The 20,289-nt window shown below is 50.2% G+C and overlaps 1 protein-coding gene across 1 annotated transcript; it reads right to left on the bottom strand.

Moving 5' to 3' along the window:
- Window positions 1–3,327: 3,327 nt before the first annotated feature.
- On the bottom strand, window positions 3,328–7,983 carry MSX2 (msh homeobox 2). Its single transcript, NM_001003098.2, has 2 exons — window positions 7,605–7,983; window positions 3,328–3,752 (listed from the first exon to the last, which is right to left on the bottom strand). Exons 1-2 carry the CDS (start codon window positions 7,981–7,983, stop codon window positions 3,328–3,330), a joined length of 804 nt encoding a protein of 267 aa, NP_001003098.1.
- Window positions 7,984–20,289: the final 12,306 nt, after the last annotated feature.

Consider the following 20,289-nt stretch of genomic DNA (forward strand, 5'->3'; position numbering starts at 1 on the left):
GCCTGCTTCTGGCCACACTTAGCAGGAGCTCAAGAAATGTGATTTCTTCTCCTTTCTTCCCCTTTCCCAAAAGCAGAGCATTCTTTCTGGAAAAGCTTGGATGAAAGCGTTCAAAGGAAGGGAGGACGGGAGGGATTGTGTACCAGATTTCTGGCAACCTGTGCGAGGATGTCCGAGGCCAGCAGGCTACTGGCATCTTAGGCTTTAATTCCCCAGGCACCGGTGCGCCAGTCCTGGAGGAGTCAGGGTCTTCCTGTCGCTGCAGCTTGTTAGAAGCTCTGGACCGCCTGGCACGCCAAGCCCCGCGGAGGCTGGGACTCTGGCGACCGCCGACGGAACGCGGGGCAAGAGGTGAGGAGGGCGCCCCAGAGCAAGGCGCGCCGCCGGGCCGGGACCTCTGGCTGTGGTCCGAGTCAGCGCCGGCCGCATCCTCACCTCGGTCACCCCATCCAACCCAGGAGCGCGGGGGTGTATATGCTTGAGCCTCAGTCACTTTTCTCTCTCTCTCCCGGCCTCAGTTTTCCTTTGGAATTTGGGGCGACTGGGGTAATGGCAAATCGCCCAGACCCTTTCCGATCCACCCCATTGGTCACGCAGGTCGCAGCCGGTTCTCCTAGTCGCAACCTGGCTTGCGAACCCCTCCTCCCGGGGGCAAGCTGTCTTAACCCGGAGCTGGAGTCTCCCGATCCCCAACCCTGGCTGAGATCGCCGGAGGCTGCGGGGTCGAGCGGCGCCGGGAAGGAAGTTCGGTGGACGGGCTAATTAGGGACCCAGGTTGGCGGCTGATGACGAAACCGGGAACGGCTTTGGCCTTTGCAAAACGCTTCCCCTAAATGAGGATGGCGATTCCGGACCCGGATTAGGAGTTCGGCCTGGGACGGCCCAGCGAGATGGCAAAGGCGAAAACTGGGGAGGTTTGGGACACTCCTGGGGGCTGGACTCGGGAGTGCAGCGGTGGAGCAGCCAGGAATCTGCTCCCAGCTTCGGAGCAGGTCCGTGGGCTTGGATCACGCTCGGCGCTCGAGCTGGGAGATCGCAGACTCCTCGCCCCAACCCTGGGAGCTTTCACCCGACCGGGAAATAAATGTAGTTTCTGGCGCCCACCTCCAAAGTGGGTGTCGGAGCAACGAGAATGAGACGAAAGCGCCAGTCCTCTAGATGCCCGGTGCCGATCTCCCCACCGCTCAGCTTCCTCAAGTTCTCCATTCCCATCTGCCCGCGTTCCCAGGGTCACTGGAGCTTCTGATCCGAAAACAGACCTCCCAAAGGTATCATCAGTAGCCACTTCGGATTTATTTGTGCAATAAAAAGTGTAACTTAAGATCCTTCTCAGCATCTCCCATCCATTGCCGACTTTTTCTTTTTAAAAAAATAGTGATGCCTCAAAACTCAAGTCTGACCCTGTTCTGTACCCAGGGGAAAGGGAGGCTGCAAAGCAAACGGGACTTGAATGAACCACCTTCCCCCTTCAAAGCAAAAAGAGCATTTGTTCGGGGTCCATCTCCTTGGAAGGAGTTAGGAATGGTAAACGGAATGCGATTTGACACACTCCTGAAAGGGCAGCAGGCATCCACCCCCGCCACCCCCCCCCCCAAACCAGGGAATGCATCTAGTTACAGTCTCCATTTGCAAAGAGCTATAGATCCCTTCCCCCCAGCTTTAAATCTGTTGCTGTTTTGGTAACTGGGAGATTTCAAGTTCAAGATTTTCTCTTGATCATCTACAACCCTCTCATCCCCCAGCCCCTCCACTTCTAAGCTCATCTTTCACTAGAGTCTGAAAAACGAATAGCAATTCCACTTCTTTTCCATGGGTAACACAAATTGCCAGAGGAAAACATTTCGAAAAGTATTTCGTTGGCTATTTTCAATCCACTCCCTCACCCCAGGCCGAATCTGTGCACAACTCTTAACTGATTCACACTAATATCATAAGAAAAAACCCCTCCTCCAATCCTGGTGGCGTTTTTGAATTGAACCCAGCTAAGAACAGAGAGCATCCTTTAAAATAACTGTGTTTGGACAAACATTACTGCAATAAAACAAATGTTTAATTTAATTCAGAATAAGAGATAAGAAATAACTCTTCAATAAAATATATAAAATTATACAAGGCACCCTTTCAAAGGGATAAACGTATACTGGGTGGTGTTGGGGGGGGAAGATGGAAAGATGAATTACCAGGGAGCTAAATGGGCTGTTTGACAACACCATTTTTAGCAAGTCAAAACATGGCTTTACCCTCTGCCCCCAACATGTTAAAAAGTAAATAAATTTTTCTAATAAGTTTAGCACATACAACAGGTACACACACAGAGAAAGCATGATTTTTTTTTTTCTTTCTGGATCTATTCATTGTTCAAGAATATTTAGCATATAGGTAATGGTTACAATATATTTATTTTTTTAAGCAGAGAATTAACTACACTCCCCGCCCCCAATCACCTTTGCAATGTGTGAGGAATGACTTGTACCTAGTATTTCACAGAAACCATCAATTCCACGATGTGCATTAACTTTTTACTCTCCAATGATCTGAAATGGAGTTAAGCAACAGCCTGAAGAGGAATTAGGAAGTACTTCCATGTCCCACGCTACCCTCAAGGCATTCTCAAGATTCTTCTCATCCCCCTTTTATTGATATTACCAAAAAAAAGGGGGGAAATTAAAACTTTAACAATCTGTAACAATGTGGATAGAGGGGAAAAATATGGGCCAAATATGGTAGTATGTAATGAGTTTTTCAATGTATGTAAAAATGCAAAAACAATGTATCCTCATCACTTTGAGGAATCTCGCCATATCTACTTCCTATGCATTGTGCCTAATTCTAACTTTTGTTTTCCATCAGCAAAAGTCCATCATCCCAGCAAAATCCCCAAATGTCAAAAATTTTAGCAAATAATTGGTCTCTCCTATAAGAAAAAACAAATGGACTTAAGCAGTCTTTTAGGAAGGTGATATAGAGAAAAAAGTATACACATGTGCATATAAATTTTGCCTTTCAAAATAATCTGAATTTTTACGTCTGCTGTATAAAAATGTCATTATATTTTATTATATATATATATTTATATATAAAACCATATCAGAGCCAATCTTTGTGAAAAGGGGACATCTAGAAGATTACACCAAGAAAATGGAGCTTGGTGCCTCCAGCCTAAAGAACAAATTCAAACTATGTCTGTGGCCCCGTAGGCCTAGCTGCTTAGGGTGGCGCATGCAAGGTCTGCAGAGCAGGAGTACTGGCTTGGTACTGCCTTCTTGGAGAGGGAAGGGGTACCCATTTAAACAAACATCCATCACAAGTCCATGGAGCTGGTCTTCCTTAGGATAGATGGTACATGCCATATCCGACTGGGGTCGCATAGAGTCCGACGGGCGGGATGGGGAGCACAGGTCTATGGAAAGGGTAGGACGCTCCGTATATGGATGCTGCTTGCAGAGGCGAGTTGATGGGGAAAGGAAGGCTGAAGCCAGAGGGCAGCATAGGTTTTGCAGCCATCTTCAGCTTTTCTAGTTCTGCCTCCTGCAGTCTTTTCGCCTTGGCCCTTCGGTTTTGGAACCAGATTTTAACCTGGGTCTCTGTGAGGTTCAGAGAGCTGGAGAACTCCGCGCGCTCTGCAATGGAGAGGTATTGTTTCTGGCGGAACTTGCGCTCCAGGGCGAGGAGCTGCGACGTGGTGAAGGGCGTTCTCGGCTTCCGATTGGTCTTGTGCTTCCGCAGGGTGCAGGTGGTGGGGCTCATATGTCCTAGAGAACAGAGAGGGAGCCAGTTAGCACAGGTGGCTTTCTCCCAGGTGTGCCTGTGTGGGGCCGCCCCAGTGGTCAAATCCACGGTGGGGGTGGGGGGGCAGCGACAGAAGAACACTATTTAAATGGATAAATAGCTTTGTTTAAGAAATTGAGTCTTTACAAAAAGTTTGGGAACTTAACAGCGTACAGAACTTTCTATATGGGAAACATGGCATGACGGATGATGGAACTAGAACATCAATGAACTGATGTCCAGGGAGCCGAAGTGCACTCCAAGAAACAAAACTCCATGCTTTTGGAGCTTAATTTCTCTGGGCTTTAAAAATGGGGGGCTGGGTTCATGACAACCCTCACTCCTTTAAGATGCTGAGTTAATCCGGTAAGAAGAAAAATGACAAAAGGTCCTATAAACTGGGTTGGTCCCCTCTCCACACCAGGAAAAGTTGGGAGTACATCAGCATATTTATGAAGGATAATCGCGCAGATAAGGTCTGTGGTAAATTAATAGCATCTCCGGATTGGGAGCAGCCCCACGCAATAAACAACCACATGGCTGTCATTCCATCCAGTCTACAGATTATAAAACCTGAACACATCATCTTACAGATCTGGATGTGGGATAAGTTTCTTGGCCGGGTGCTTCTGTAATATAAAGTTTACTAAGAAGGAGGGAAAAATTAGCTTACTCATAAATGTAAATGTCAGGGGAAATCATGCTGCCTCCAAGTTGAGAGCATGTGATGACATTTTAGTCATCTCTAACCATTCTCTGGTTTACAGCAAATGTGTAAATGATTAGTTTGTCGCCAGAATTTAGAAAGAGGGAATAACAAGCAAAATAAAGGCAGTCCAACCACCTCCAGCCATTTTAAATCCATATTTAAAATGGATTTAATTATACGAAGTTGTAGGACTGGGTATCCTTGTGATTCCATGGATCAACTAACTTTGGGCTTCTTTTCCTCAAAGGGAGGTGGGGGGGGCAGGAGTGTAGAACTGTGGGATGGAATGCTAAACAATTAATTTTCTGCATTTGGCTTTTATGAGCTATGCTAATTTTCCAAAAGTAGCCACAGTAGTAACTCCAAAGTACCCATGGGGAGAATGTCGCATTTCTTGTTTAGTTACTTCGATGGCCCAAGAAAGAGTTTACACTTCATACTTGAGGGTGACACAACAAGTGCCACCCATCCTCCATTTTCCAACAAGAATGGGATTTGTCCTAGTGAGACATTATTAACCATCACTGTAGTGGCTAAAAAGTAAGAAGTCTTAAGTTCTAGGATCAACAGAAATCCGAGAGGGATGGGCACACATAAGTCTAGACTTTTGCATATGCTAATCCCTAAATAAGCCAGAGAGTTTGGGCACCTACTTCTTAATTTACAAACTAACAACACTGTCGAAGACCTGCTTTCACCCTTCACAAACCAGACCTAGCTCCTTGGAGGAACCCCCCACTGTCTCAACGCACGTACGAAGCTCCTAGGGTCTGTGCTTGAGGCTTGATCCTGCTCTATGTTTTCAAGAACTTTGTGCCCTGAACAGTCATCCCAGCTGCTCCTAAAGGCTGCATCTGAACTATGAAATCCAGGCTATAGAGAGATTATACACGTGTGTCAAAGCCATAAAGTGAAGAGGCTTCCTCTCATTCCCCACCTCCCCCACCCCATTTTAAACCAAAGGATGGATGCGATTATACAAAGCAAAACAGCAAGTTACCCTACTTCCTCCAAATAACAAACCAGGCCAGGCCTGTGGCTCCCTCTTGCCCCAGGCTCCCGAGCTAGGCTAGGCGCTCCTTGGATCCACCATTCCAACCACAGGGCTCCACCGCCATTTCTAGGCCCAGAGCACTAATGAACCGCTTTTTGTTTTAAAATTAAATCCTTTTTCCACAATCTAGGATTTTCCTCCTGGGAAGATCCTATCCAGGGCCTTCAAGGGGGGAAGTTCATCCTCACTGTGGGGCGGGAAAGGGAGGGTTTACAGAGCAAGTGCGGAATTGACATCTCCCAATGCTAAGGCCTAAGGAAGTGGGGATTTCAGACCTCTGGAAACCCGCTCCCAGTAAGGCCTGAATCCTTGGTGTGCTGATGGGCACTGACCCAGGCCTAGAAACACATGGGCACTCAATTATTTGTCTAACAAATTAAGTTCCTTAAAGTGGCTGAGCCTCTATTTCACCACCGATAAAATGGGTAAATAATACTGTGCTTTGTGGTTCAGGGTACTAAATTTTAGAATGCCCAGAGCCCTGTCTACCACTAGGTAGGTGATCCTTAAGTATTGCCAAGGCGTTTTTTGTTTTTGTTTGGGAGGGGGGCGGGGGTTGGTCAAGCCCAAACTCAGTGTGTGCTGATTCCTCTGAACTCTGCTGAAATGTCCTTGTCTGTTACCAGGAGGCTGGCTGCTGCCACACAGATCAGATAAGATAATATGGTGAAAAGTGCTATAAAGCACTGTGCAAACTTGAGTTTAAATTCTTTGAGTCCTTAATCTCCACACCCTTTGAATCTTTCAGAGTTTCTAACAGGGTGGAGAGCTATGCCAGAGGGGACAGCCACTGCCTCCCGGGTATACGGCCTTGTTTTGTTCACAAAATACTATGCATCTCAGTCTTGAGGGCTAACTGAAGGAAATGAAGGAAGGTGTGGTTCTCCCAGCTTTGGAAAAAGTCCTTCCACAGACCCTCTTTCTCACCTCTTCTAAAGGGCAGTAGGGAGTACAGAAATCTTAAAGGCCAAGAGATAGAAATAAAAGGAGCTATAGGGAAAGACCTCTCCAAATTGCATGAGGACCCAGGCCCAAAAATGAGTGCTAAAGCTGGAGGAAAAAAATCAATTCTCCTGGGCCTGCTGGCCATCCTGCCTCATTGGCAGGAAGCGGGGTGTAGGTGTGTGGATGGGTTCTCTGGGGTGGGGGATCAGAAGTGGTCAGGGCAGCATGCAGAGGACCAGAGTGTGGCACTGGGGCCCCTTGCCCAGTTCGGCCACTGTTGGTGACCTGGGTCAGGCAAGTTCAGCCTTTTTAAAGTCCGGGTGTCTGCAGGGGGAATCACCACCGCTCCCGTGGCCCTACCTACGCTTCGGGGTTCCAGCCGTATTACGATCCGGTGAACTAATGAGCATCATTCCGTAAACTCTCAAGCGCCGCTGGAATGTTGTTAATTACTGCTAAGAGCCAAGGGGGCCGGCGCGCTTCCGACCCCAGCCCGCTCCAGGCGAAGAAGGGACCGGCTTCGGGGACGGCAGGGAGACATTTCGTCCGGGCATCGGTCTCTGCCGCCACCCCTTCCTGGGACCCATGGAGGATGAAGATTTCTACCCAATACCCGGGATTAGATTTGAGCTAGTCTTATCCTTAAGAGGAGGGCACATCTCGCTGGGCTGTGACCTTTGAAAGAAGTGAAGGCGCCTCCGCCTCCGCCTGGCACCTACTCGAGAGCTCACGAAAAGCGGATCCCTCTTCACTCTGCAGACAGAAACCCGGTGGGCAGGGAGACAGGACTAGGGAAGGCGGTCGGGGCGCGGGGCCGGGGTGGGGGGGAGAACCACGACCGCGCGGCCCGGCAAGCCCGGCAAGCCCGGCAAGCCCGGCAAGCCCGGCGCGTCCCGGGCCGTGTCGCGCCCCCCGCACAGCTGGGGCCCGGGCTCGCCGCGCGGGCGCACCCCGAGGCGGTCCTGGCTCCGGCCGGCGCGCGGCTGTGCGGCGATGGGGGCGCGGGGGCTCCCGGGCTCGCTGTCCGGCCCCGCCGGCAGAGGGGCGCCCGCGCCCGCACCCCGCACCCAGCGCCCGCGCCCGCACCCCGCGCCCCGCGCCCCCCGCCCGCGCCCCGCGCCCACTCACTTGGCGGCGGCGAGTATCTGCCGGGCTCCTGCATCCACGCGGCTCCGTCCTCGGCGCTCTCCGACTTGACCGAGGCGGCCTCGAAGGGCTTCCCCGGCGGCCCGGGGCTGGGGGCTTCCCGGGCGCCGTGTCCCGGCAGCAGCAGCGGCCGCAGGGCGGCCCCGGCAGAGGCGCTGTCTGCCGGCCGCGGGGACGCCCCCTTGGGCGGCTTCTTGTCCGACATGAGCGCCTCGACGCTGAAGGGCAGGCTGGAGACCTTGACGCGGCGCTCCTCGGCCGCCCCCTCCGCGCCCCCAGGCCCCGGGCCCGGCCCGGCCAGCGCCGCCGGGCCCTCCTCATCGGACGAGAACAGGTCACTGCCTTTGGACGGAGAAGCCATGACCTCCCTGCCCTACGTAGCTCCCCGCGCGCGACTCCGCTGGCGACCCGGCCGCGGCGACTCTAACTTTTTTGGGGGGAGGCGGGAGGGGCGCGCCGGGAGCCGGGCCTTTCCTCCGAGGGGAAGTGGGAGACTCGGCTCAGCCAATCGGCGCCGGCCCTGGCGCTGACGCCACGCACGCTCGCCCCGGATTGGCTCTCCGGGAAGAGGCCGGGGCCTTCCCCCCCCACCCCTGTTTGAAATAAATTAGGAGTTAATTACAGGAGCAGTCAGCAGAGTTGTTATTAGGCGATCCCTCAAGGGTTATAATCACGCCAAAACTGAAAAGTCCATGGTGTAATTAAGGCCGATTATTTAAAGAGGAAGTTCGCCGAGTCCCATTTCTTCTCTTTTTTGACCCCTTTCTGAAAAGGCACCTCGCACCCAGGCCACTGCCCCCAACGCCCACCGCCAGAACACGTTTAAAAATGCGCACCTGACATTGCAAACGACATTTGTGAAGCGCCTACTATGTGTGGAAACTGGGCTGACTTCACAACTTTAGGACTCAGCGCTGAAGACACGGGCCAGCATCCCTGCTCAAGGCAGTAATACATACATGGAGCTTTTAAGAGTATCTCGCCATTGGCAAAAGCTCTACAGCTCTACAGCTGTTACTGTAACTCCCCTAGAAGAAGGGCCTGGGAGAGCCCAAAAGGTGGTCAGGGACTGGTGTTCCAATGGGTTCCCACAGGAAAATGTAAAGCAGTGGCCCCCATCTCTTCCACTCGGAACAAAACCAGCGCACTCTCAGAAAACTGTAATCCACGGTGTTTTCTTTCCCTTGAATCTCTTCTCTGGGCGACATCCGGATCCGACCTTTTTTCTCGGGACTATGTGTATTGTGTGTTCCTGCGTTTATTTGAGCCTATATTTGTCATGTGTTTGGGTGCCAGTGTTTGCCTTCAAGGGGGAGGAGGAAGGAAAAGGCGCTGATAATACCCAGTGCTTCCCTTCCTCTTATAAATCTCAGAAACACCGGGCTCTGAGCTTGCACACCCCAGGCCTGTGTACATTTTTGAGAAGCACATTTTTATTCAATGCACCTGGTTTAAAAAAAAAAAAAAAAAAGCATACATATCCCCACCCCGCCCCAAATTATACCCTGGGTAATTACATCTCAAAGCCTTAGTGATGACTGTACCAGCCCAGGAACAGGGGAGAGGGAGCTTCCAGTGCGCAAAGGCCTTGGATCTCTCCACAGGCCGCCAGCCCAAGACCAAAGTGCTTCAAATGACTCTTTCCAGACTGCAGCTGCTCTTCCCTATATCTCAACGATTAGCCCGGAGTGATGAGATAAAATAGAAGTCTCCCAGCTCTGCCTAGCACACAGCAGATGCTTGCTAAACAGTTCCCAGAGCCTTGGACGGAAGGGACATTGTTTTTAATTACTGAAATGATCAAGACTTGGAGGCTACCTCCCACTTCAAGAGTCTTAGAAACTTGACCCCCAGACCCATCTCTCTGATGCACTAAAACCTCTGCCTGGAGTGAAACTGTGCTGGCAGAGGATACCCAGGATAGGCATGATCCGAATCTCAGGGGTAAAGACAGTCTGCACTGGCCAATTAATTCAGTTTTATTAGAAATGATTCTTAGGAAGTTAAAAAGCAAAGAAGTCCTAACCACAGTTTTCTAAAGCCTCTGGGTCTCTCTCCCACCAAGCACATTCTTCCTGCCTCCACCTCTCCCAACAAATTAGAAGCTCAAAGAAAGTTAGAAAAAAAAAAAAATTAAACTATCTGGAGATGTATGCATTTCCCCCTTGAGTCATACTTGATGATAGTTGGCTTGATATGCATCTCAAATACAGCTCAGGTAAATCCAGATTAAGTTCTGTGCCTTCTAGAGGTACCCAGCAAGGTGCAGGCTATATATTTTGGAAGCAAACCTGAAATTCGTTTAGCCCTAAGCTGCCAAAGTGTACAAAAGGGTTCAGCTTTCAGTTGGGCTGTACCCAGCCACTGCTTTATAATTGTTCCTGAAAACTCACTGTTAATATTTGTCAATTTAGGGGCACACAGGCTCATTCCTGGGAAAATTTTTTAAAATATAGACAACTAGAGCTCTTTTATTTTAAAATATGAACTTTTCTGGGACAGGAGAAGCCAGGTTCCCCTCACTACTCTCAGGTCCTGATGTCCAAACAGAGAAAGAAAATTATGAAGCTAGAAAGAGGAAACTAGTAGAGGTGGGGGGGGGGGGGAAATAAATAAATAAATAAATATCTGGTATTCAAAACCAGGATGCCATACTCTGGCCATAAAATGAGCAGGAAAGATGCCCAGAGGGCAATCAGCCTGCCCACCTTTCCTCTGCCTTCTCCATTCCCAGCTCCTTGCTGGGGTGGGAAAATTCGGCAAAGGGCCTCAATTCTGCTGGGAAAAAAAGGTCGAACCTCAACAGAATTCTAGCATTTTATGGAAAGCCCCATCGGTGCATTTGCTTCTGTGTCGGCTGCATTTTCTGACCATTTTATTCACCTCTTCCCGGCCGCGGGACCTCGGTCGCGTTACTTTGCCTCTCTCAATCAGCTTTTTGTCTCTAAAATGAGAGATAACCCTTACCTTGGATGGCTCTTATAGTAGTTAAATTCAATAGGCTACATAAAGTAACTAGAAGCTGTGGGGGACCAATTAAAGAATATGACGCATCAAAAGCAGTAGCAGAGCTATTTGTCGACTTCTTTCTCCCTGCTGGATAACCTAAAATGAGGCTCATCGCCAGCCTTCACGGAGCTCAGGGTATGTTCTTCGTAAAACCTCCGGGGCTGAGAATTTTGCGCAGCCTTAAAAGTGTCGCCGTTTAGGTGTAGCCCCTTGGAGGACGACTGATTTGGGCGTTTAGGGGACACTTAGTACAGAAAGGTTCGTTTTCGGTGACGTTGACGTAACTACAGTATTTGTAGGAAGGGCCGTGGGGTCTCAGATGGAACACCAGCGCCAAGCGTCCGCTCTGCGAGATACTTTAGTGCCTGTCCCTCCAGGATCTCATTTGTTTCTTCCAACACACCGCTCCGGGCGGAGATTATTTTCCCCATTTTACGGTGAAAACCCTAAGGCTAGGAAGCGCTGAGTACGCTTCTCAAAGCCTCGCAGGTTGGAAGCTGAGGACCTCGGGTCCCCCAGCGCAGCCCAGGGCCGCTCCTTACGGACCCCCGTCCTTGCACAGCCCTGCGCTCTCCCGGGGATTTAGCGCGCTCGGGGTCCCCCCGAAGCAGCAGCCGCGCACGCGCACCGCAGGTCCCAGCGCAAAAACCCTACTTGCGAACCGTGGGGGACCGCGCGCGGACCCCGGCGTTTGCAAGCCCCGGGACCGGATCGCGGGATCCCGGCGGCCAGGGGGAGGCGGGGGAGGGGCGGAGGAGGGGGCCGTCGACGGGCCAGGGCTGCGGGCAGGCGCCAGGCGCGGGGAGATGAAAGGCGGGCTCCGGGGGAAGGGGCTGCGCCGGGTGACCGGCTCCAGCCGCGCCGGGCGCCCCGCCCCCGCCCGCCCCGCCCCCGCTGCCCGGGGCAGAGGCGGCTGCCCGCGCCGGAGCCGCGTTAATTGCTCTCGGCCCGGCACTCAGCCTGCGCGGAGCCGGGACAACCTCGCTCCAGGAGGAATGACAATTCGCCCTAATGGGACAACCTCGCTCCCAGAGGAGTGACAATTCCTCCTAATGGGCCTCTCGTTAGCGGCCTATTCTTCCGAACCCGGTATCAGAAGCGGGCAGACACGCGGGCGCCAGGGTCCGCCTGGAATTCCACGGCACGGCTCCCCCATCGCCCCCACCCTCCCCGGCCGGCGCTGGGTGACCTCGGGGAGAGGGCTGGTCCTCTCTGAGCTTTTTTCTTACCTGTGCCGCGCGCGGGAAGTAGGGATGAGGACGACCAGAACGTAGGGGGCGGGCATATTTCCAGGCACTCACTTAGGAGATCACCCTCAGAGTTACGGAGCGGAGGGGGCTGGGCCGGCAGGCTGGGTTGCTGCTTGAGGTTGTTTAGGGGGACAGATCCCGTATTTTTGAAGTTCTGGACGCTCAAACCGATTTTCTACGCCCCTGCCCACTGAGATTCCCGACCTGGGCCCCAGCAGGGACCGGAGGGAAGGGTCCTTTGCCAAAGCGCCCTGCCGATTGCACAAGGCTGCCTGAAGCCTGAACTTGCATCGGTTCCCATTTTACAGATGACTTCGAGGCGCAGTCAGGGCAGAGGCTGGCCTGAGATCTGCTGTGGGATGAGCCTAATTTGACTCGGTGCCCTGGAAGAAGCCCACAAGGAGGCTGCCCTCAGGGGGAGGGCGAGAATAAAGGGCAGCAGTCAGCCAGCTGTGCCACTTGGTGACCCTGTCGCAGCCTGGAGAGGGATGGGCCGGTCTGGGGAGACTTCCAGTTGTTCCCCTGCCACTCCCCCCTCCCCAGGTGTGACAGTCATGAAAGGAGAAAGAGCCACCAGTTCCATTCCTTCTTAGCTCTTGATTCAAATCCAGGCCCTGCATCTTACCATTTGGTATCCACAAATGGGCCTCAGTAACCTCTTTGAGAAGGGGCATCCCAGAAGGCAGCTCACAGGGTTGCTGCTGGGTGAGAGGCCTTACCAGAAAAACAAGTACCATAGAGTGGCCTCAGTAAGTGCCACACTCACAAGTGGCTGTAGCAGTTCTGTCCAGAATCCTGGAGCTGACCTCGCTTTAAAACAGGGTCCAGCCACACATTTCTCATGAACTCAGGATGAGTGCCTCCATGTCCTTGGTTTCCTCGTCTGTCCTATGGAAATGTGTAGCAATCAGTAAGAGTTGGATATTATCCTTTGTTAAATCATTATTGATATTTTTACCTCCTTTTCAATGGATCTGCTTGGTGGATCACACACATCTGGGGTCCAGTGACCCAATGTTGAATGGTTTGAGGCCTGAGTCTGCAACTTTTTTCAGCTTTGTCCCTACCCCCCACCCCCACCCCAGCTGGTAAAATGGGAATAACTACCCACCTCTTCCAAAGGAAGCAGACTGGTAATTCAGTTGAGTGAGGGATAAGGACTGAGGGAAGAAGAGAAGAAGAAATGCTATGGACAAACGGCTTGCCTCCGAGTCACTTCTGTTTCCCAGCCCCTGGGTACAGCTTTCTGGCACCTTCCCAACCCCTGCTTGAACCAGAGGGAGGTTCCCAGGAGTAGGGCCCAGGCTCTGATTTTTCCGCACAAAAGAAATGGTTTCAGGAAACTGAGTGCCTGAAGTCCTAAGGAACCAATCTAGCCATCCGGAATGGCTTCAGAGGATCCTGCCCTGCCATTCACAAATCTCTGCCCACCCCCTTCTCAGTTTGCCAGTCTGTAAAACCAGAAAAACCACCCATCAAGCGTTCAGCAACTGTCAGCTCTCTCTTATTCCTCAAGCAACCCTATGATGTAGAGGCCCCGATTGGTCCCTAAAGGAGGAGAAAATTGAAGCTTAGGGCTCGATGAGACTTTCTCACAACTAGTAAATACCAGGGTTTTGCTGATTTTAAAATTTATGTATTTTGCCTGAGGCAGAAGTTGCTGTAAAGGTGGGAGGGGAGGCATCTGCTGTTGCTCACAGCCGTGAAGTATCCACTATTTCCACTTTCTTCCACCTTGACAGATGGGACAGTTGAGTTTAGGGATGGGCTAAATAAACTAGCAAGGGGACATTGAGAAAGGGCACCTTGGACTGTGAGTCCCCAAACAGTTGGGCAGGAATCTCTGATCTTTCTTATTTGGTGGCTGCCAGAATTGTTTCAGCTTCAAACCTCGGCCACTGGGGGGTGGAGAGGAGGCTTGGGGATCAGGGGAAAAGGAAATGTGGGGAGATGTTCAAAGGACATCATTATATATATATATTTTTATTTAAGACAGAAACTCTTTCAATTGCCCTCACCCCTAGTCACCTGATGGGTAGTAAGCAAGTTTTCGCTTTACCTGTGGGATAAAGACACCTAGAAGTAATAATTCCGAATTTTGTTAGTCAATTCTAGGGGCGGGTTTGGGACCCTAGAGATGGGCCCCAGGCTTGTGTGTCAGTCTTGGGAGGAGGCAGCGGGTCACCATGGGGCGGGAAGACCCTGGTGGTGGTGGGGTGGCAGTAGGACAAACGGCATGCCACCGGAGCTGGAGGCATGGCAAAGCACTTTCAAGTCCAAGACCTGACTTGCTCCTCCTGGATTGCACTGGGGTATGGAGATTCCTCGCTCTCCCTAGTCCTTCTGGGCCTCTGCCGTCCGTAGTCCATCACCCCATTTCACTGAAGGTGGGACTGCAGCTCAGAGAGGCACACCCACTTGCCAAAGGTTAAAAACAAAAAGCAAAAAAACGTCCATCTGAAGAGTGCTTGAGGCCCCAGAGCCCAGCTGCACCTTCCAGCCTCTGCCACCCTTGGATGTGAAGCCTGGGCTCCTGGGCCTGGATCCACGGGGGTCTGAATTCAGAGTCCCTGTGACCAGAACTGTGTCTAGCACCCAGAAGAGCCACTAGCACAGCGAAAGTCTCAGTAAATACCAGTTGACTAAATGAATACAACCAGGAATCAAAGTCCTGGTGGAGAAAGTGGGGGCTGCTCGCAGGACTCGGGAAGGTCGCCTTCCCCAGTGACTTGGAGAAGACCTTGAGTTGTGAAGAGTGGTCTCTGTGTCTTAACAGTTGGATTCAGGTGAGAGGAAACACAGTTTTTTGATTGTCCACAAAGAAAAATAGAGCTCATTCTACCTCAAACCCTTAACTCACCATCTTTGAATTGACCTTCACACTTCTACTCATTTCACTGGTGGAGAAAGAGTTGGGGAGGTTGTCACCCGCGTAAGATCATCAGGAACTAAGTGAACCAGTCAGCATTGGACTCTAGGTGAATCTGTCTCCAAACTGATTTCCCTTTATTTATCTCCAGATTGCATTTCTCTTGCCCTTGGCTTGACACAGGGAGGCACTTGACATCACACCCTGCTCCCTTTAGTACTAGAATGATTTTGTTGCATTTCCCAGATTTTACAAGACAAGAGTGTGCTTACGCAATAGGAAGCAAAAAAGACCTAAATGTATTTAGAAAAATGTAAACTGAGTTTCTCTTGCCTCTAATAATAGTAATGGACGCTTATTGAACGTTTACTATGTGCCAGACCCTGTACTCCACATGAGACACACACTGACTCATTGAATCCTCCCTAGAACTCTCTCTCTAGTAGCTGGTGTTACTATCTTCATTTTAATAATGGGGGGAATCTGAATCTCAGACTTGGAAAAGTCTAGATAAATAGAATTTCGCTTTTTAATTGTGTTATTTACAAGTAAGTCATTCTTTCACCCTCCTCCACCCCCCTCCAAACCTAGCAAATAGTAGTTGCTACCATTTAAGTAGGAAAAATAATTTTATTAGATCCACAAACTTTAAATATAGTGAGGCCTCCCTCTGCTCATAACTTTAATAGCCTGTGTGTCCTATAGCTTGATAAAATTGGCACTTTTCCCCTTTTTCACCTTTCCCTGGCTCAGGGCTCTTTGCAAATGGACTTCCAGTCCCTGTTGGGAGGGCAGGAGAGTGAAGGGACAGGCTGCTGACCAAGAAGCAAGGGTTCTGATCCCCTGTGTGCCTCACTTGCTGGTGACTAAGCAGGCCCCTCCTCTCTCAGGGTCCCTGGTTTTCCTCACAGGCCAAATGAGGGGGTACAGTTTCATTTCCTGTCCCTCCCAGGGCTGTGGCTTTATGATCAGGGAGTGGGTGAGTGAAAAGTTCAGTCTGCTCCTACTTCTGTCTACCCCTCCAACAGACCGAGGTCTCCAGGAAAGTGGAGACATTGAGTGGAAAGATCACAGGAGGTGGGGAAGGAGGGGCGCTGGTTGGACCTCCCGCTTTATCCTGTACCAGCTGTGTGTCCCGAGACAAGTTCCCCCACTTCTCCGAGCTGAGCCTCATTCTCCCCATCTGAAAACTGGGGCTAATGATCCCTATCTCCGGGAGTTAGGAGGATTCAATGGGCTTCTGGATGTAAAATGGGAAGAGCAGTTAGGCCAGCATGACCCCTGTGCTGGTCGCCTGTGTGAGATGGCAGGGGATCTGACTCAGCAGAAGAGGGGTCTTGGAGGTAACCCTGAGAATAATTGCTAATGATATGGTTAGCGCCAACACTGCTGGTGCAGACAACTGCAGGCAGAGAGGCTTATGAAAATTATGCTTGCTGAGTATCCTTGGGGCTTTCTGGCCGCACAGGGAAGCTTTGCTTGACTAGTGGCACAGCCCTTCTCAGAGAAAAGACTTGAGAGTTCCTGGAGTCCAAGGCAGTTACTCCATTTTCAGGGATCTGTGAATCCTCCCATTATACTCAGGAGACTGTCTCGGTACAACTTGAACACCTCGATGAATGATTGCTAACGTCCTGTGCACCAAGGGCCAGGCCTGAGATCTTAGGAGGGAAGAGCATCTACCTGGAAAAGAACAGCATGTTGCTTCCACTCTACTTATTTTCAGTTAACCCCTCTATGGTTGATGGCTGATACTGCAACATAAATTTCCCTTTATAAATCCTTTTTTCTTTTTTTGGGGGGGGGGGTTTAAAACAAGCTTATTTAAAGTTAAACATTAATTAAAGAATACCACTGTTGGTGCTGGGATAAGGCCAACAATCCTAATGATTGTTCTTTGACAAAGGAACAATCAGGTAGGTGGATGCCTGAAATTTGCCTTAACACTGATTTACAGGGGTTGCAGTGGTGGTGGGGGGGGGGTGCATGGCATTTCCAACAGCATCAAGTCTGGTTGGAATGCTGCTTCACCTCCTCCTAGCTGGATGGCCTTGGGCGAGTTACTTACCCTCTCTGGACCTTGGATTCCTTATCTGTAAAGCTATGGGGATACTGATCATTCCGATCTTCTTCGTTTGCAGGGAGGAATCTACTACAGAGATAGTAGATGGAGAACCACACCACATTGGATGGACGGGGTTGTTTGTAGCATTAGTAAACAATAGATAGAAGAATTTGTTCAAAACACTCACTTGTTTCTCCTGGACCAGGCTCTTGACTAGCTTAATAGTAATTGTAAAAGAGGAGAAGAATTCTTTGCAAGCGGGAGTTCTGTTTAGAAATCACTTACCCTGTTTTTTTTTTTTTTTAAGACTTTATTTATTTATTCATGAGACACACACAGAGAGAGAGAGAGAGGCAGAGACACAGGCAGAGACAGAAGCAGGCTCCACGCAGGGAGCCCGAAGTGGGACTTGATCCGGGGTCTCCAGGATCATGCCCTAGGCCGAAGGCAGGCGCTAAACTGCTGAGCCACCCGGGGATGCCCACTTACCCTGTTTTTAACTAGCTCAGCCTTAGTGCCTGCTACACAGACTGTCATTTCCCAGGAGGCCACTTTCAGAATCTTCGTAGAATGCCACTAGGCTCCTAGGCTAAATGAAGACACCTGTAAACTGCAAATAGGGCAGAAACTGTTTTCACTTGTCCTTTTCAACAATGATTAAACACATTGCCTGGTCTGTCCTTTCCTCTTTCTTTCATCGTCCCTCCCTATTCCACTCCCTTTCTCCCTTTACTTCTTCCCTTTGCCTTGGGCAGCTTTTCCTCTGTGTTACTCCAGGAAAAGATGTGCTGCCTACCAGGTCCTGCCCTCTCGAGTCCCCCACTCCATGGGGAGACAGCTTATCAATTACCCATTACCCTGGCACCGTCAAACGACCGCCGCAGTGCCAGCCACGGCTGGCAGAACTCTTTCCCTTCACACTTGTGATGTTGCCTGAATAGTTTATTACCCATCGGGACAAGTGGCCCACATTTACAAACCAGGCAACGTTCCATAGACATCTGGAATCCCGGCTTCTCTGCATCAGTGTAAAGGTGAGAGGCCCTAGGTGTGTTTCCCTTAGATGGGACATGTGTCCCAAAGATGGGATGCAATGGAATGTGGTACCCAAAGGGACAGGGGACGTGAGGGATGGTGGGATGCCAAGAAGGGGACTGACCCCTCAACCTTAGGGGACAGGAGAAGGCTGTTGGAGGAGGTGGCATTTAGACTGATCCGAGAAGGATTTGCCAGGTTGTGAAGGGGAGCTACTTGCTGGCAAAGGAAGCAGTATGTGCAAAGGGATAAGCACACAAGGTCTGTGTGCTTGAGTGTCGAGAGAGTCAAGAGGAAGTAGAGGCGCAGGCCCAGGGGAAGGGCGATGGGGTGCACAGCCAGAACCCTGGAGAGACACTGAAGAGTCTTTCCTCCTTTGCTTTCCTCTCTTTCTGTCACCTTTCATTAAATTCTCCTTTTACAATTTTTTTTTGTTCTCCTTTTACAATTTTAAAAGCAATAGATATTCACCATAACCAATAAAACAAATCGGATATGTGAGCAATTAATAATCTCTTCTTTCTCTTTCCATCAGTATAATTAGGATTAACAATTTCATGTGAGGGATCCCTGGGTGGCGCAACGGTTTAGCGCCTGCCTTTGGCCCAGGGCGCGATCCTGGAGACCCGGGATCGAATCCCACGTCGGGCTCCCGGTGCACGGAGCCTGCTTCTCCCTCTGCCTGTGTCTCTGCCCCTCTCTCTCTCTCTCTGTGTGTGTGTGTGTGTGAGTATCATAAATAAATAAATAAAAAATTAAAAAAAAAACAATTTCATGTGAATCCTTAGATATTCCTCATGATAGACAAATGCAAAAATAGCCTAGATAAATAAAGGTAGAAACTGATGATAGAGGTGACTCTATCAACCTATGCATCCATCACTTGCTTTCCTGTCTAATTCATGTCATAGACACTTAATCATTTCAATAGACATAAATCTAACCCATTGTTTCTGTACTCCATAATAAGGATGTATTGCAGTTTGTTTAACTATTTCCTTATTGACAGAAAATTTTTCCAAAAGTGTTAGTACCACCAACAGTAGTTCTTCTCCTTCTTCTTCTTCTTCTCCTCCTCCTCCTCCTCCTTCTTCTTCTCCTTCTCCTTCTCCTTCTCCTTCTCCTTCTCCTTCTCCTTCTTCCTTATTTTATTTTAGTTTTTAGTACTCTACACCCAACGTGGGTCTGGGACTCACAACTGGGAGTTGAGATCAACTGGGCTGGGATCAAGAGTTGCATGCTCTCCTGACTTAGCCAGGCAAAACCCCACTACTGACAATTCTTGAACAAAAAAAGAAAAGAAAAATCCTTGCAGACCTTCAGATTCAAACTCTTATTTTAAAGGTTTAATTTCTTTTTTTTTTTTTAAGATTTTATTTATGTATTCATGAAAGACAGAGAGAGAGAGGCAGAGGGAGAGGCAGGTTCCCTGTGGGGACCCTGACACAGGACTCGATTCCAGGATTGAAGGCAGATGCTCAACCGCTAAGCTACCCAGGTGCCCCTCAAACTCTGATTTTAAAGTTAAATTTCTAAAACTGAGATCGCTGGAGCCAACTGAGTATATTTCTCATTTGAACAGATATTGCCAGATTATTATTATTTTTTAAATCCTGCTCCAGTGCACATTTTCAGTAGCCGTAGCCATTTCTCCCCCAGTGCTGCCAGCCCTCGGAGTGCGGCTCTATATTCATTTTTGCCATGGATTGTTTTGTTCTGTTTTGTTTTTTATTTTAATTTTTTAAAAAGATTTTATTTATTTATTCATGAGAGACCCAGAGAGAATGAGAGGCAGAGACACAGGAAGAAGAGGGAGAAGCAGGCTCCATACAGGGGCCTGATGTGGGACTCAATCCCAGGACTCCAGGATCAGGCCCTGGGCCAAAGGCAGATGCTCAACCACTGAGCCACCCAGCGATCCCCCTCACATAAAGTTTTGAACAGGGGACTGACAGCATTCCATACCCACTTGGGAAACTCCCTGGAAAAATATTCTGGAATATGGGGAGCAGGGGTAAGGAAAGGTATGCTAGGACCAGTGAGGAAGCTGGTGGGAGGCTGCTGTGGAGTGCTTCACAGCACTGGGAACAGAGTGGGGATTAGTTAATCACGGAGAAGTATACCTGCTACATAGTACCTCCCAGGGCTGGAGGCGTGCCCTGCTGGCATTGAAGGTCCGACTGCACAGGAAGGAGATGAGTATGGCCTATCCTCGTGCCATCCTCCGGCTGTCTCTCATGCTCCTTCCTTGGCACCCACCCACTCCCAGCCACCTGTCCTCCGAGATCGATTTCAGCAGCTTTAGACGTCTGGAGCCCTGGGCCAGGGCAGCAGGCCACTGAGAATAGAAGTGTGGCCTTGCTCCTTCCACCCAGGGCCTGGGTGAGTGGGCAGGGCTGGGTGGGTGGACAGACAGGCTTCCTCGCAGGGCAAGCCTTG

Source organism: Canis lupus, chromosome 4, assembly GCF_011100685.1.
Source record: "Canis lupus familiaris isolate Mischka breed German Shepherd chromosome 4, alternate assembly UU_Cfam_GSD_1.0, whole genome shotgun sequence".
In the NCBI taxonomy this organism is placed as follows: Eukaryota; Metazoa; Chordata; class Mammalia; order Carnivora; family Canidae; genus Canis; species Canis lupus.